The sequence below is a fragment of the Myxocyprinus asiaticus genome, chromosome 8 (genome assembly GCF_019703515.2).
Source record: "Myxocyprinus asiaticus isolate MX2 ecotype Aquarium Trade chromosome 8, UBuf_Myxa_2, whole genome shotgun sequence".
NCBI classification, from domain to species: domain Eukaryota; kingdom Metazoa; phylum Chordata; class Actinopteri; order Cypriniformes; family Catostomidae; genus Myxocyprinus; species Myxocyprinus asiaticus.
Window position 1 is genome coordinate 5,217,407 of NC_059351.1, and position 15,592 is coordinate 5,232,998.

The 15,592-nt window shown below is 37.5% G+C and overlaps 1 protein-coding gene across 4 annotated transcripts in view; it reads right to left on the minus strand.

Annotated features, from left to right (window-relative positions):
- Nucleotides 1-1,965: 1,965 nt before the first annotated feature.
- LOC127445256 (amyloid beta precursor protein binding family B member 2-like) overlaps nt 1,966-15,592 on the minus strand; it is a 72,809-nt gene continuing 59,182 nt past the window's right edge. For 3 of the 4 annotated variants that reach the window (XM_051705181.1, XM_051705178.1, XM_051705179.1), the window contains 6 exons: nt 13,027-13,141; nt 11,653-11,740; nt 11,482-11,565; nt 9,915-10,030; nt 9,523-9,702; nt 1,966-6,253 (listed from right to left, as the gene is read on the minus strand). In XM_051705181.1, the coding sequence (XP_051561141.1) occupies nt 6,083-6,253; nt 9,523-9,702; nt 9,915-10,030; nt 11,482-11,565; nt 11,653-11,740; nt 13,027-13,141 (754 nt within the window). In that variant the 3' untranslated portion in view covers nt 1,966-6,082. The remainder of the gene's footprint in view (nt 6,254-9,522; nt 9,703-9,914; nt 10,031-11,481; nt 11,566-11,652; nt 11,741-13,026; nt 13,142-15,592) is intronic. The other variant, XM_051705180.1, reaches the window with a different exon arrangement.

The following is a 15,592-nucleotide window of genomic DNA, read 5'->3' on the forward strand; positions in this document are numbered from 1 at the left end:
TTTCTCCACCTCAGTTTCCTCATCCAGCAGCAGTGCCAAGGGCAGAGACTCTGTTGTTTCACTCACGACCATGGCGCTGAGCTACAACCTAATGTGAATGGACTTACTGCATCCTTCCGTACAAAAGAAGAATTGTAGTAAACAGCATGTGTGCAGATAGAAGCCAAGATACTGATCTTATCTTAAACAGTATTTTTGATTTAACACTGGTCATTCCAACAAGAGACTTTTATCTGATGTATGAAGTAACAAATAAACAATCTTTAGCAATCTTATAACTGTATCATATAAATAAGTTAAATATTTGTATTTGTGATTTGTAACCTGCAATTTAGAGGAAGGGATTATTTGTATTGTGTGCTGGACTATATACAGGTGCATCTCAATAAATTAGAATGTCATGAAAAAGTTCATTTATTTCAGTAATTCAACTCAAATTGTGAAACTCGTGTATTAAATAAATTCAATGCACACAGACTGAAGTAGTTTAAGTTTTTGGTTCTTTTAATTGTGATGATTTTGGCTCACATTTAACAAAAACCCACCAATTCACTATCTCAAAAAATTAGAATATGGTGACATGCCAATCAGCTAATCAACTCAAAACACCTGCAAAGGTTTCCTGAGCCTTCAAAATGGTCTCTCAGTTTGGTTCACTAGGCTACACAATCATGGGGAAGACTGCTGATCTGACAGTTGTCCAGAAGACAATCATTGACACCCTTCACAAGGAGGGTAAGCCACAAACATTCATTGCCAAAGAAGCTGGCTGTTCACAGAGTGCTGTATCCAAGCATGTTAACAGAAAGTTGAGTGGAAGGAAAAAGTGTGGAAGAAAAAGATGCACAACAAACTGAGAGAACCGCAGCCTTATGAGGATTGTCAAGCAAAATCGATTCAAGAATTTGGGTGAACTTCACAAGGAATGGACTGAGGCTGGGGTCAAGGCATCAAGAGCCACCACACACAGACGTGTCAAGGAATTTGGCTACAGTTGTCGTATTCCTCTTGTTAAGCCACTCCTGAACCACAGACAACGTCAGAGGCGTCTTACCTGGGCTAAGGAGAAGAAGAACTGGACTGTTGCCCAGTGTTCCAAAGTCCTCTTTTCAGATGAGAGCAAGTTTTGTGTTTCATTTGGAAACCAAGGTCCTAGAGTCTGGAGGAAGGGTGGAGAAGCTCATAGCCCAAGTTGCTTGAAGTCCAGTGTTAAGTTTCCACAGTCTGTGATGATTTGGGGTGCAATCTCATCTGCTGGTGTTGGTCCATTGTGTTTTTTGGAAACCAAAGTCACTGCACCCGTTTACCAAGAAATTTTGGAGCTCTTCATGTTTCCTTCTGCTGACCAGCTTTTTAAAGATGCTGATTTCATTTTCCAGCAGGATTTGGCACCTGCCCACACTGCCAAAAGCACCAAAAGTTGGTTAAATGACCATGGTGTTGGTGTGCTTGACTGGCCAGCAAACTCACCAGACCTGAACCCCATAGAGAGTCTATGGGGTATTGTCAAGAGGAAAATGAGAAACAAGAGACCAAAAAATGCAGATGAGCTGAAGGCCACTGTCAAAGAAACCTGGGCTTCCATACCACCTCGGCAGTGCCACAAACTGATCACCTCCATGCCACGCCGAATTGAGGCAGTAATTAAAGCAAAAGAGCCCCTACCAAGTATTGAGTACATATACAGTAAATGAACATACTTTCCAGAAGGCCAACAATTCACTAAAAATGTTTTTTTTATTGGTCTTATGATGTATTCTAATTTGTTGAGATAGTGAATTGGTGGGTTTTTGTTAAATGTGAGCCAAAATCATCACAATTAAAAGAACCAAAGACTTAAACTACTTCAGTCTGTGTGCATTGAATTTATTTAATACACGAGTTTCACAATTTGAGTTGAATTACTGAAATAAATGAACTTTTCCCACGACATTCTAATTTATTGAGATGCACCTGTACTGTATGTACTGCATACTGTATTTCTCTAGTGTAAATACTTCATCCACTTTGACAAAACAGTACATATTATCAATCATGCCAAAAAAGCATTGTTGACTCTGATTGGTAAAAATATCTTTGTAAAATCATCAGGAAATTAAGAAATCCCCCCTATTAAAAATACACAATATGCACGGTGAGAAAGAGACAGAAACATCTTGACATTTTGTGATATGCCATTTATTTCCACAACAGTTTACATTTATATGGTGTACAAATTAGTGTTGAGCAGAGAAAGCCAACGTTTCCACACACACACACACACACACACACAAAACGTGTTTGTGTTTCACCAGGAGATTGTTAATCCGTGTGATAATTCCCCTGAAAGCCAATGATCAGAAAGTGTTTCACCATGCAAGAACACTAGAGACAAACAAACAAATACACTACTCTTGGCCAAGAGAGAACTCTATGATGAATTCATGTACTGGACTACATTACCCTCATTACCATAAGCCTCTTCCCTATTTCTGGTTTTGCATGTAGCAGCTAACACTGGCTGTTATCATGGAGATCATATTTGAACATAGTGTAATTAATTTTCACTGTGAACCCCCAAAAAATTGTGAAACAATAGAAAGAATACATTGAATTGTATAAGACTTACTGATTCACAATAAAGTGTATCACAAAGTAAAAATATCATAAAACTTAGGCTCCCTTAAAAAAAAAAAAAAAAAAAAAACAATTGTTTAAAGAAGAGGGGGATAGAGTGTGTGCAGTACACAGGCAGACTGATTTGTGCCAGGTCATTTTAACACATATATGTACAGCTGATGCAGTTATTACAGTTATTACAGTTATTATTTCAACATCTCATACTCTGATTATCTGCTAGGTGAAAGCGGTGTTCTTGTGCAGTCAAGGTACAAGAGTAATGGTAAATGACTATTATGGAGCTAGCTAACCACATCTACTCACTGGCCAAACAAATTAAAAACAAATGCGTTTAAATTATGGTCATTGTGAAATAGCTGATCTGTCTCCTACTGGACAAATTCATTTAAAATGTCTATTGCTAACTTTAGGAACATCTTCTAAAGCAGACCGAAGCTATACCTAAAGTACAGTATGTAATGTTTGTTTGGGCAGAATGTAAAGGTCTTTTGAGATCTTACAAATGTTGTTATCATGAACATGCACAACTTCTTCAGGGTCACCAGAGTAACTGTACACTGTTTTGGATTGACTTTTCTTCTTTCCAGAAATTGTGATTGGTTGTTTGAGACAAGGTAAAGAATGTCTGAGCATATGATGCATCACACTGAAACCAGTATATACCAATATAAAATAGAATAAATAAAATAAAAAATATCATTTCTGTTCAGTACAGTTTTTCTTCTTAAATTATCCCAGGACATGCAAGGCAATGTGTCTTTGTTCTCAAATCATCCTCCGTGCTAAAAGACTGCATAGATAGACATTTACAGTTCACATCTCTCCTATAGCTAGCTTTCCTAAAAAAGGACCATAAAATAAATTCATATTCACAATCTCTACCATCTTTCACACTACTTCTTTTTTATCTTTGTATTGTCAATTGGTTTATCTACAACACATACAATGATTTTTACACAGTATGGCCAGAAAAAACAGGATAACAAGACATGCCAATGCAAAAAAAAAAACAAACAAAAAAAAAAACATGACAAAATAAAGTATCTGAAATTTGAAAAATAAAGGCTTATGATATGTTTGCTATATATAGATACTGTATGTACAAACATAAGTGACTCTTCAAAACCCTTGTGAAAGAAAGGGTGATAAGTCTAGGACTACAGGTGGCACATCTGGAAAGACCAAACCCAGAGTGCAGCAAGACCACATGGGTGCGTGTGGGTCAAAGAAGGGTTGTGAAGCGTTCCAAAGAAAGGAAGCTGGAATTAAAAACTCTTCATAAACTCTGATGTTATTCCACTAAACTGGATCTGCTGTAAACTGTTCCAACTGGTCAGGTATATTTTTTTATTTCTCTTCCAATCACTGCAGAACTGACCTTATTAAAGAGCATCAAGTCCGAGTTACTTGTAGAAAGCACTACGCTGGGGGTCCAAGCAGAATTTCAACGTGATTGAACTGTTTGGCTCTACACGAAGTTCTTTCACCAAGAGTTATTCGATTCTCCTCCCCAACATTCTTACTTTTAAAGGAAAATATGCAATTTCACTTTGGAAATATAAAAAGCACATTCATACATTTTCACTACACACTAAACCAAACGGGTCATCCCCTTCCACACTAACTGTGGTAATGTAGGGAAAGTCTATGGGATGCTTAATCCATTGATGTGCGTTTGTATATTTAATTTTTGTGTTGTTTCATATTGGCATACTTTTTGAGCCTCGATGTCAACAGAAAGAGTCCAGAACAGAAAAATGTCCGCAGAGCTTCATGAAGGAAATAAAATATAATAACTTGTTTTTACACGTTAACCCATCACAAGTGCCATTAAGTCATTTGACATCACTTTCTCTCATCCATCCATTCTCTCCTTAATCTATTTTTGCATTCATCAGGATAATGAAGCAATATCTCATGAGCAAGAGTGCTGTGGTTTTGATAATCCGCTGATATTCAGACCAACAGCACGAATGCAAGTGTGGTAGTGGTTTTATACAACAGTTCTATGAACAAAAAGTTGATATCGAGTAACTTACACTTTAGATGCTAGGTATTTTGTCTATATTTGCTTTGCAAATGAAAATAATTCCAAATTTAGCTAAAGCAGGCTTGCATTTTGCCGAGAAACGCATAGACTGACAGCCTGTCTGGAATTTTGCAAACACAGACAAGCGGAGTGATACAAACAATGGAGTGTCACAGTGCCGTGTATACTAAATATCAGCACTATTGAAACACCACATGTCCAATAAGATTAGAGGACCAGAACTTACTGGTGTATAATAAAAGATGTAACAGAGTTACAACAAAAAAAGTATGGTTTCATGACACTTAAAGTACAAACGTCCTTCAGCAAATTAAGCAGCATCAAGCTCCTCTCAACACACACACACACACACTCCGCACACACATCTGATCATGCAGCTACAGTTACTAACTGTGACAATACCAAACAAGCTCTGGTGAGGCAAAGCAGCCATATTTGTTTTGTTATACACACAAACCAATTTTCATTCTAATCAAGGCCACATCCACACTAATACATTTTCGTTTGAAAACACATCTTTTTCTCTCCGTTTGGGTCTTCCGTCCACACTAAAACGCTGTTTTTGTTAGCGAAAACTGAGCTTTTTGAAAACGCTCTCCCAAGTGGATACATTTGAAAACGGCATTTTCCCGTTGTTGTGTGGACTGGGAAAACAGAGATATCTGAAAACGATGTCGTATTTGTTGTCAGGTGACGCAGTCATATGATCCATTCAACCAAAACAATCAATATGGCGACCTGTGTTATAGCGGCGCCGTTTTGCCTGACATTCACTTTAATAGCGTTGTTAAAGATAAATGTTACTTTGTACAACATTCACATTGCATTCCTTCCAAGGCGATGGGAAGTTTACTCGGAATTGGCATTCGGCGATGGAACAAGAGGACAATTGTGTTTCAGACCATACATGCAACAGCAATGTTTCGCATGCGCAGAAAGAGGATTTAAGCGTTTTTTATATGTTTCAGTGTGGACGAGCAACTTTTGGAAAACGCTTGAAAACGGCAGTGTAGACAGAGCGTTTCGAAAATAAAAACACAGTTTTCAAATGTATACGGATTAATGTAGATGCAGCCCAAGTAATCTCTGCTGATGAAATTCAAGCAGGCTTTGTCCGCACAGGTTGGTGTTTTGTAGCTGGATGGTGCCTGCTGATTTCTGTCATGCATGAGAGGTGTTTCTTTCCATGCAGATACGACTGACATATGGGTGGTAGCAATCGAAAGAGGCTGAAGTTAGTGGATCAAGTGTGTGTTTCTGAATAAAGGGTATATTTTCTTGGCATAAGCTCATCTATGGATTAGTCCTTGAGTTCCTCTTCATTTCCATCAATTGACTGGTATGTACAAAATATTTTGATAGTTATAAGCATGCAGAGCGTGTGACAGCAAGTGTGTGTGCTTGTGTGTCAGATCACTGGGGAAGCTCAGTGACAGGTCTCTTCTGTTTGAGTGTGTCGATGAGGGAAAGAACTCCACGTTTGACACTGGTGGAGACGCGGCGTGTGACTGAATCCGCAGGGGGCGCCTGTGAGCAGGCTTTCTGAGATGGAGGGCGTGCCACCAGACACTTCTGATACCTCAGCTGTGTAGACATAAGAAAACAAGAAAAGAAAAAAAATATTTATTTAATTAATGTGTTGAATGTTTAATTCTGATGTTGATGGTGTAACAGAAAATAGAGAACTTGATCTTGTCTGAAATTTCATACCAACTAGTCCTCCTATAACTATAATTCCAATAGAACTGTCATGTCTCTTCTGTTGTCAGGACATTTCACTTGCACAAGTTAGTACAGACACTAATCTAAAACAGTTGAAGTCAGAAGTTTACATTTAGGTTGAAGTCATTAAAACTAATTTTTTTAACCACTCCACAGATTTCATATTAGCAAACTATAATGAACTGTTTTGGCAAGTCGTTTAGGACATCTACTTTGTGTATGACAAGCAATTTTTCCAACAACTGTTTACAGACAGATTGTTTCACTTTTAATTGACTATATCACAATTTTAGTGGGTCAGAAGTTTACATACACTAAGTTAACTGTGCCTTTAAGCAGCTTGGAAAATTCCAGAAAATGATGTCAAGCCTAATTTAGCTTCTGATAAGATAATTGGAATCAATTGAAGGTGTACCTGTGGAAGTATTTTAAGACCTAACTTTAAACTCAGTGCCTCTTTGCTTGACATCATGGGAAAATAAAAAATAAAAATCAGCCAAGACCTCAGAAAAAAACTGCGGACCTTGAAACAACCACACTGTCTTTTTCCAGAGCAGCCTGTATTTCTCCTGAGGTTACCTGTGGGTTTTTCTTTGTATCCCGAACAATTCTTCTGGCAGTTGTGGCTGAAATCTTTCTCAGTCTACCAGACCTTGGCTTGGTATCAAGAGATCCCTGAATTTTCCACTTCTTAATAAGTGATTGAACAGTACTGACTGGCATTTTCAAGGCTTTGGATATCTTTTTATAACCTTTTCCATCTTTATAAAGTTCCATTACCTTGTTACGCAGGTCTTTTGACAGTTCTTTTCTGCTCCCCATGGTTCAGTATCTAGCCTGCTCAGTGCATCCACGTGAGAGCTAACAAACTCATTGACTATTTATACACAGACACTAACTGCAATTTAAAAAGCCACAGGTGTGGGAAATTAACCTTTAATTGCCATTTAAACCTGTGTGTGTCACCTTATGTGTCTGTAACAAGGCCAAACATTTAAGGGTATGTAAACTTTTGATCAGGGCCATTTGGGTGATTTCTGTTATCATTATGATTTAAAAACGAGCCAAATGATAGTGATCATAGTGATCATATGATCACTATCCTTAAATAAAAGACTGTTTTTTGCATGTTCAGTCATATTTTCAAAATCAATGCCAAAATTTCACAATTTCTGCCAGGGTATGCAAACTTTTGAGCACAACTGTATTTGGCTAAGGTGTATGTAAACTTCTGACTTCAACTGTATGTGGTCTTGACTCTGGTTGGGTAATATATTTACTATTTATATGAAATATTGCTTATCGAATTAAGCAACAAAGTGAGTATTGCTCATCATAAATTATTTTAATGTGCTTTATATTTGACCATTAAGTTTCCTACAAAACAATCAGAAACCCAGCGTAGCAGAATTGAAAGGTTTGTTTACAGCAATCAAACAATACCTACATATACACTGCCAGGCCAAAAAAAAAAAAAGTCACCATTTGGATTTGAGGCAGTGTTATGATCTGGGGTTGCTTCAGTTGGTCAGGTCTAGGCTCAGCAATGATATGCGGCAATAAAATGAAGTCAGCTGAATGTACTGAATGACCAGGTTATCCCATCAATTTAATTTTTTCTTCCCTGATGGCATGGGCATATTCCAGGATGACAATGCCAAGATTCATCGGGCTCAAATTGTGACAGAGTGGTTCAAGGAGCATGAAGAATACTTTTTACACATGAATTGGCCACCACAGAGTCCTGATCTTAACCCCACTGAAAGTCTTTGGGATGTGCTGGAGAAGACTTTACGGAGTGGTTCGACTCTCCTGTCATCAATACAAGATCTCTGCCAAATTACTGCAACTCTGGACGTAAACATGCTGTGACGTTGCATAAGGTTGTCAAAACAATGCCAAGACGAATGTGTGCCGTAATCAAAGCTAAAGGTGGTCCAACGAAATATTAGTGAGTACGACTTTTTTTTTGGCCAGGCAGTGTGTGTATATATATATATATATATATATATATATATATATATATATATATATATATATATATATAAACAATTTATTACAGTATCTGCAACTTTGTACTGTATCACAACAACTGTTTTGGTGGGGATATATATATATATATATATATATATATATATATATATATATATATATATATATATATGATATAAAATCAGTGGCTTCCTAAAAACATGTTTAAGAATGAAAAAAGACAATAAATCTCTATGCTTGGCTTTCTCAGATTTAAGGCTGTGTCATTAAAAATAGTTTCACAATCTTTTCTTGTCTCATGACTATGAGAGCATCAAAATTTTAACTTTAGAAGCAAAAACTGTGTTTGCGTTTGATTTACATTCTTCATCCATATCGCCCCCAGCTGGGCAGGAAGAATAATTTCTAGCAAAAGAAGGACTTAAATATTGCTCTGTTTCTCTCCCACACCTATCATATTGCTTCTGAAGACATTTAACCTCTGGAGTCATATGGATTACTGTTATGCTGTCTTTGTGTGCTTTTTGGAGCGTCAAAATTTTGGCACCCATTTACATGCATTGTATGGACCTACAGAGCTGAAATACTCTTTTAAAAATCTTCATTTGTATTCAGCAGAAGAAAGAAAGTCATACACATCTGGGATGGCATGAGGTTGAGTAAATGATGAAAGAATTTTCATTTTTGGGTAAACTATCCCTTTAAATGGAGTTTCTTAATAAAGTCAATAGGTCAGTTAGAGCTCGTGTTAAGTCTCAAGCTTGAGCCCTCCATTATGAACAGCAAGCCAAATCGGTTTACACCTCTATTGAAGGATTATATTAACATGCAAACTACTGAATCTGAAAACTGTGAAAAATCATGCCTTGGTTATTTTTAACTAAATTACTTACCATGTATTATTCTTACATTAAACATTTTGGATCTACCTGGCAACAATGGTTGTTTGGCTGAAATGATGTTTGCTCTGATTAATAAATAACTCTTAAGCCATTTCAGAGCAAATATACAGTATAAATATGTTTGATATACTGTTTATATTGAACAGAGTATCTTCAAAAGGCTGAAAAATATTTTGCAGACTTTATAACTCATCTGAAATGGTCTGGATATACTGTTATTCTGGTGTTGCAACTCACCATGCATGCTGCCTGAACAGCCTCTGACACACCGCCAGCATTGGGATCACACCAAAACACATGACACTCAAAGTGCTGGTTCCCAGAGTCCATGATAAATGCAAATGAATGCACATCTTTTCCTACTCCCATGAATGACAGGAAACGCACGCGACACTCCACTAGCACCTCCTCTTCCTCCTAAAATAGATTATGACACCTTGAGTATGAGTGATATTCAAAAGTCTAATTGACAAAGGGAATTTTCATCTGTGTGAGTGACTAACTATATGAACAGCCAAGATATCTGTCAGTATACTTTAGTATTCCAACACTACAGTGCTTTTGTATAGTACACAGCTATTTTTGCAAAGATCCTTCAGAATTTTAACAGGTAAAAGTTCTGTAAATGCCTTCTCTTTGATGACAGTGACTGTTGCATCAGCTACATTCAGCATCACGGGCATCCAGTCATCTCGGGATGATGATGACATTAAACTGTCTATTGCACCGTTGAGAATGTCCATGCCTAGAGAAAAGGGACATTTGACATTCTGTGTAATTGCATGTATGTGCACCAGTCAAATGTTTGGACACACCAGCTCATTTTTTATTTCTATTTTCCACATTTCAGAATAATTGTAAAATTATCAAAACTATGAAATAACACAACTGGAATTACGGGAATTAGGCAGTGACCAAATACGTAAACATGTCAAAACTAGCGTATATTTAATAGCTTTGTAACAGTAGCTACCCATTCTCAATCAACTTCAAGGGATAGTTCACCCAAAAATGAAAATTCTCTCATTATTTACTCACCCTCATGATATGTGTGTTTGACTTTCTTTCTTCAGCAGAACACATTTGAAGAAAAAGATTCTAAGCTCAGTAGGTTCTTAAAATGCAAGTGAATGGCGATTTCTCTTTTGAAGCTCTAAAAATCACAGACAGTCAGCATAAATGTCATCGATATGACTCCAGCTGTGTAAATTAATGTCTTCTAAAGCAATACGATCGCTTTTGGTGTGAAAAAGATAAATATTTAAGTACTTTTTAACTATAATCCAATTCTTCACGAGAGGATGGAGTCCAAGCGGTCTCTCGTGTGACGTATTTGCATTGCCATGATACAGACGTAAACTCACGTTCTCCACTTGGTTGAGACATCCAGGATAAGCACGCAAACACACCATTGTGAGAAAATAAACAGATAAATACAGATCTAAGCCAAAACCAAGCAAGCTACTGTACAGCGTTCCTCCTTCTCACTTGTAAACAGCGCTGCTCTTCCGGCTGTGACGCACGTGTGTCAGTTCTCACGTGTTTCAAGTGCCAATGCGATTATGTCACACGCGCATACCGCTCCTGACCGGAAGCATCATTTTGAGTAAAAAAAAAAAAAAAACTTAAATATTTATCTTTTTCGCACCAAAAGCGATCGTATCGCTTTAGAAGACATTAATTTAACAGCTGGAGTCGTATAGATGACATTTATACTGACTGTCTGTGATTTTTGAAGCTTCAAAAGAGAAATCGCCATTCACTTGCATTTTAAGGACCTACTGAGCCAAGATATTTTTCTATTTTTCTTCAAATGTGTTCTTGTGAAGAAAGAAAGTCATACACACCTGGGATATCATGAGGGTGAGTAAATAATGAGAGAATTTTCATTTTTGGGTGAACTATTCTTTTCATAAGGGTTGGATCCTCTGATGCTTTTTAAACAGTATTGAAGGAGTTCCCATGTATGCTGGGCACTTGTTGGCTATTTTTCCTTCACTCCAACTCATCCATTAAAAAAAAAATTAAATTGTGCATTGTAAAGCAGTTCATATAAGCAATTAATATGAAATGATTTCAAGTATTTCAGCATAAGCCTTTAAATCAAAAGGTTTTAAAGATCACAAGAAACATAAAATCAGTCAAGCGTGTCCAAATCAGTGGTAGTATAAGGGGTTTAGGTGTGTGATTTCTCACCTAAAGGTCTAGCAACTGGCATCATGCCGAGATAGAACACCTGGAATTTCTGCACCAGTTCAGTCTTTGGTGTGGGGAACTCTGCTAAGGGCAACACACATCAATTACATTAACACACACCCATTATGCACTCTTACAGAGAAAAACATACATATTAGCATGTTGTGTTACCTTGTAGTGGGACATCAAGCCCAGCGTGTGTCCTGTCCTGTAGGAATCCTCCAGCCATAGCTTTGGCATTCTTGCGCTCGGCCATGATCTGTTACACAGTACAATCAACACATCCTTACAACAGAGATTGAAATCATTTAGGTTTCAAACGTTAGTTAGGGAGGACCTTATTCATCTAGGCCTGCCAATCATATCCCAAAGATATTTGCATACAAGCAGCTGCTTCCCTCACACCGGTGATGATTCTTCCGCATTCCTCCACCTCCTCTTTATATTTCATAACACCTATACCAATTATTTTTTCTAAATTGTCTTTCTGTTTCTTGCTTTAGTCAGATGTAAAAGTGTATACACATATTTGCACTCTTTCAGTAAGTCTGATATAAACATGCAGTGATTATGTGACGCAAGTCCACTTCATACAGGTACTCCACTGAAGTCGGATCAACCGAGACAGATCTTCATACCAGATGTAAACAGGGCCTTGAAGGAATAGTTCACCCAAAAATGAAAATTCTCTCATCATTTATTAATCCTCATGCCATCCCAGATGTGTATGACTTTCTTTCATCTGCTGAACACAAATGAAGACTTTTAGAAGAATTGCTCAGCTCTTTTGGTCCATACAATGCAAGTGAATGGGTGCCAAAATTTGGAAACTCCAAAAATCACACAAGTCAGCATTAAAATAATCCATCGACTCCAGTGGTTAAATCAATGTCTTCAGAAGCGATATGATAGGTGTGGGTGAGAAACAGATCACTTTTACATTCTTCTTCTTGTGTTTTTGGTGATTCACATTCTTTATGCATATCACCCCCTACTGGGCAGGGAGAAGAATTTCAAGCAAAAAAGGACTTAAATATTGATCAGTTTCTCACCCACACCTATCATATCGCTCATGAAAATATGGATTAAAACACTGGAGTTGTATGGACTACTTTTATGCTGCATTTATGTGCTTTTTGGAGCGTTAACATTTTGGCACCCATTCACTTGCATTGTATGGACCTACAGAGCTGATATATTCTTCTAAAAATCATAATTTGTTTTCTGCAGAAGATAGAAAGTCATACACATCTGGGATGGCATGAGGGTGAGTAAATAAGAGAATTTTCATTTTTGGGTGAACTATTCCTTTAAATCAGCCGTTTAAATTGAACATGAACCTTGTTTCTTCTTTTTATGAGGTGTCCTGTCATTTTGCACAAACTTGAGGCTGTCTATCATTTCTCTGATGTTTAATATAATTTTTTGTAACATATATGAATGGACCATTGAGGATATTACTTCAAGCAGGCCTGAAACAAGATATTTTGAAGTAGAATTGCAGAAAAGTGTTAGATCTTGTTTGTTCAGCATGTAGTTTCTTACCCTGGAACAGATCTCGTGCAAACTGGTAGCAATGGCTTTGGCAGGGGTGTCACAGCGGAACACATGACATTTTAATATCCGAGTGTCCTTATCTCGTGCTACATACGCAAAATCCCTGTTTGAACACAAATGTAGACAGAAGTTTAAACAAATCTTTTAATAGCTTTCAGAAAATAAACACATTTGTATAATCTGTGTGGATATATGTGCATGTGCGCATATATGCTAAAAACAGCCCTCAAAGACCCCTGATGGATGAAATGCCCTTTAGATTTAACAGACAAAAACAAAGAGTTACTTAAGGAAACACACAAACACTTATTTTAAGCAAACAAAAAATGATGTAAAATCCAACTGTGGACAAGATAAATACACCTCTACTACTAAATGCAGGTGCACACAGCTGTCTTAAATGAAAAAGTGTTTCTAAATTTACACCTCCACCTGTATCATACACATTCTTTAACATTTCCGCTAAAAATAAAACTATTATGAACAAAAATAAAACTAGCACTGGACTACATCCAAATCCGGAGAATAGAGATGAAAATGTGAAATCCATTTACCTCTCTCTAAATCCAGGAAAGCAGTCAAGGAAAAGAGGGAAAATATGATGAGACAATAGAGTGTGTGCGTGTATGCGTGCAGATATCAAAGAACATGTGTATTAGACAGAGCATAAATATGGCTCTGACAAGATGTCCATCTTACAGTGGGGTACCACTAACACTGCACAGCTGGAGCTTGCTGTGCGAAGAACATTGTTAGTTCACAAAAAGATCCATTTTGCAACAGATTTAAATTTTCCTAACCTCCAAAATTAGGACTAGCATCCATGTAAGTATGAGTGTGTGAGAGACAAAATAAGATGTGATGAGACAATTCAGTGATATAGCATGATGTATGTGACAGCTCAAAACATGAGGGTGGCAGTGCAAAGGTGGTAAAAGGCATGAATATGTAACTGTAACACTGTGGTATTAGAGGTAATAGGCATACAAGTACTGTTACTATCTACTTGCAGACAGTTTGTCAATATTACATTTCAATCAGCAATTAAAACTGACAGCAAATAAATAAAATAAAAATTGCCTTATTTAGCTCAAATTACACACACATACACACACACACACACACACACACACACACAAAATCAGACTAGTCCAGTTAAGGGTAAGTTCACAAAAAAAAAAAAAAAAAAAAAATCTACATTCTTCATTTACACACCCTTATGTAGTTCTGTTAGGACTTGGAACAAAAGAGAAGTTTTGAAGAATGTTGACATTGTTCTTTCCCAGCACAATGAAAGTGAACAGGGAGTGAGTTGGTCAGTCTCTAACATTATTATATTGTGCTCGACATTAAAATGAAAGCCATACGCGTTAGGAAAGACATGAGGGTGAGTAAATAATAACAGAATTTTTGGGTGAACTATCACTTTAATGTGCATGCACATTCTGTAGTAAACAAACTATTAAAAATGCTCTTGTAACTGAAAGGACATACTTTGCTTCCTACGGTTTCTCCAATTCATTTTTCTATTAGAGGTGCTTCTCCTCCTTATACAGTCTCCCCAGGGTGGAACAACTGTTTAGAATGGGCTGTTTAACAGCACCTTTGCGGGATCTGACAGCAGGCAAATGTGCTGGAGGGTCAAGGACAAACTACAAGTAGTTATAGGGAACAATGCAAATGGACCGAGGACAGAACCTTGCGGTTCCCCTGAGGAGTTTGACAAATGGCATCTGTGCTAGTCTGTGCACGTGTGTGCGATGATATCCAAGGGAAGGCCTGATCTGAGTGAAGATGCTACAAAGTTGCAGTCTTAAATGTAACCCATTTAAAGATGATGTGAACATCCCGTGACCTACTTTAATAAGTGCACACACAATACTCCACAATACGATCCTCACCACAGAAAACAAAAACAATGCACAGTATACGTCCATGTTTCTCCACTGAAAACCTTTCAACCTCCTAATCCACACTATCTGGAGCAAATCAATCCACTTTACACTCTAGTATTCTACCTCTCTCACTCCAGTACATACTTCCATTGAGAACTACTGACCAAAAATGTCATGCTGTAGAAAATGCTTTTCATTCATTCATTCATTCGAGTAATGTCTTAAATGAAGTGACATACAGAGCAAAGAATGAAAAGAAATGGAGAAACAGAGAAAGAATACTTACATCTAGTTAAGTAACATGCTTTTCCTGCTGTAGCATTATGCTGCTCCCCTCTTCTACAGATTTACACCTCCTCATCTCATCCTCTGCTCTGTTAAAAACATGCAGCTTACCTCTCTACACTCATCCTCTCTCTCTTTTTTTACCCCCTTTTTTTCACTCTCTCTCTTTTCATCCAATACCAGCATTCCCTCTACCCTCCCCCTCCCATTCTGCTTGTCGCTACGGTAACCTCCTGCAGGGTCTCGGGAGGAAAATGCTACTGATGGGCTTAGTGGCGAATTAGCATAGAGAACATGGTGAGTACAAGCAAACACACACTTCTACATGCAGGCAACACCATAAATCTGACAAAGCCTAGATTGAAGCATGATTC